The sequence below is a fragment of the Nanorana parkeri genome, unplaced genomic scaffold, assembly GCF_000935625.1.
Source record: "Nanorana parkeri isolate BGI_ZX_2015 unplaced genomic scaffold, ASM93562v1 scaffold563, whole genome shotgun sequence".
Lineage (NCBI taxonomy): Eukaryota > Metazoa > Chordata > Amphibia > Anura > Dicroglossidae > Nanorana > Nanorana parkeri.
In genome coordinates, this window is record NW_017306831.1 from 538,809 (window position 1) to 541,423 (window position 2,615).

A 2,615-nucleotide genomic window follows, 5' to 3' on the forward strand; every position below is an offset into this window, starting at 1 on the left:
CAGCCTGTCAGCATACGAGTACTGACAACCGAACGGGCATGCAGGTCGGGTGCGTACTGTTGTGTACACCCATGGAGAAGGACAGGCTGTTGCGTATAAATCACACGCAGCACTTGTCCTTCCCGGGAGCGGCCCGATGCGGCCGTGTACGCAGCGCGGACCTGTGCGGGTCGGCGTTTCACGGGTGAATGAGGCCTAACACTGAAATATCTGTGCTACGCGTCATCCTTTCTACGATGGATAGAGATTTATAAAACCTCTGCCAATACAGGCGGGGGAGAGCAGCAAGGATCGTAGAGGACACAAAGCGCAGCATGCGGCAGTCTCCCAGCAGGGAGGAGAGAGCTGCAGAGAGATGAGGGTGGAGGTTTGGGAGCTCGTCTCAATCGTAAGCACCAGCTGCAGGGGTCTGTGTCACCTCAGATCCCTGCTGGGAGCAGCTGGAACACAGAACCGATGAAACAACGGCTCCCAATGCGGAGGAAAGAACTAGAGGATCCAACCAACTAATCGATGACGATTCTCATTATTGATTATCGATTAAGTAATTGCAGACCTAATCAGAAGTGTGATGGAACTTCCATGTATTCCTTTTTCAGCTGATGGCACAACCAACCCCCTTTTGTAAAAAAAACTACACTAAAACCCCCAAATATTTACCTTAATCCATGGTCAGGGGGTACACAATGTGCCAGGTCTTCTATCTTCTGGACAGTCAAAGTCCAAGGATCCATTTTTGGGTGGCTGTCCTATGATGTGGATGTTTCCTATTGGCTGTCTATCACGGATGGGCTGCTATAACACTGGGGACGCAGATAGACTTCAGCAGTGGGCCATCGATGTTCACTGCTAGAAGATGTACTAATGATGGTCACATGGTGGCTCTAACATTTTTTTTTGCCCCTTCCAAAAACGTAGGTGAATAGTAGTAGCAAGGGGGGGGGAGTCGGTTTAGTAACTAGGCCATTCATACCACGCATACTATGGGTACTGCCAGTGACGACAACAGCCGCAGGTCAAAACAATGAGCTGATCCCGAGTTACAGGCAGCTGAGTCCACACAGCCTTACCTTTTCCTGTGGTCCAGCACCTTCTCAACTCTAAAGGGACGCTATTGGTCCTTTGGTATAAAGGACAGCTTCACTAACCAATAGGGAGGCTCAGAAGGGAGGACCCGGCCATTAAAAAAAAAAAAAAAAAAAAGCTTACCCAGGTAGTTCTGGAAACAATGTTTGGTCTGGTTCTGGTTAGGAAAACGGGCATCAAATGGTGCGGTCTTGTAATTCGCAATCTTTGTACGGATATCGTCGGCCATTTTGCCTACTGAAATGGAGTAAAAAAAGACAGTTAGAGAGCCGCAGAATAGAATACAAATTACCAACATATCACTGTATACATTAAAGCCTCATTCACACGAGAAACGGCCAGACCATACAGATTTATGCCAGTGATTTATACGCAACAGCCTGTCCTTCTCCATGGGAGTACGCAGCCGTACAGTCACCCAACCTGCACGTCCGTACGGATGCGGACGCAGACAGGATCCATCCTGTCAGCATACGAGTACTGACAACCGAACGGGCATGCAGGTCGGGTGCGTACGGTTGTGTACCCCCATGGAGAAGGACAGGCTGTTGCGTATAAATCACACGCAGCACTTGTCCTTCCCGGGAGCGGCCCGATGCGGCCGTGTACGCAGCGCGGACCTGTGCGGGTCGGCGTTTCACGTGTGAATGAGGCCTAACACTGAAATATCTGTGCTACGCGTCATCCTTTCTACGATGGATAGAGATTTATAAAGACAAAAGACTCAATAACTACCCCCCTTCCCAAAAATAAAATGCAACCACTGCCAACTTCCTTCTATGGACAGATGCCACGTTATTAGGATAAGCAAGTGTCAGAGCTTGCTGCTAGCTCCTCCCCACAATCTTGGGGTTGGGGGAGCTATGATGGGCTACCACACTGGTCAATGGGCATGGGAGACAGGCAAGCTTTGGCACTAGCAGGAAGTGCAGGCGTTGTGCCTTTAAAAATGTCCTGGAGGTAAAGAGATGCTTTTAGAAGAGGCTACAGATTGGTGCACATACCTGCAGTAGTTATTTTGAGGAGGGGAGGGATAGACAGGGTCTCTTTAAAAAGGGGGTGGGCATCACCGTGACAACCGGGCAAAAGGTCAAATATAGCAACCTCTATTTTCTTCCCGCAGGAAAAAAACAAACAAGCATAATTGTGTCTGACCGAACTTCATATTAAATTATTTCTGAGTATATTTTTAAAATAGTATAATTATGCAATTTATATTTTAATTGATAGCAAAACATTTTATGAAGTTCATAAAATTTACATATGTACAGTATATATAATTTTTTTTAATTATTTCCGCCCCTTATCCTACTGCAGGCCTCAGCCTCCCTTCCATGTACCCTTCATTGCCCCCACGTCTCATTCTTCCTCTACGGCCGCCCCGGCCTCTCACCTCAAACTCGCAGTCCGCACACACACCCGTTTCAATGTCACTTCTCACAGAGACCGGAAGTGCAGCTAGATACCGCCGGAAAGGCGTCACGTTGAGCTAAGGGCACGGGAGAAGGGCACCGCAGGCTCGTCGCACG

General features: G+C 48.4%; 1 protein-coding gene across 1 annotated transcript in view; it reads right to left on the minus strand.

Annotated features, from left to right (window-relative positions):
- The window catches only part of LOC108791637 (cytochrome c oxidase subunit 6B1-like), a 12,670-nt gene extending 10,106 nt beyond the window's left edge, over positions 1–2,564 (minus strand). The window contains exons 1-2 of the mRNA XM_018562180.1: positions 2,480–2,564; positions 1,210–1,323 (exon numbers count right to left, since the gene is read on the minus strand). Of these exons, the coding sequence (XP_018417682.1) occupies positions 1,210–1,315 (106 nt within the window). The 5' untranslated portion in view covers positions 1,316–1,323; positions 2,480–2,564. The remainder of the gene's footprint in view (positions 1–1,209; positions 1,324–2,479) is intronic.
- Positions 2,565–2,615: the final 51 nt, after the last annotated feature.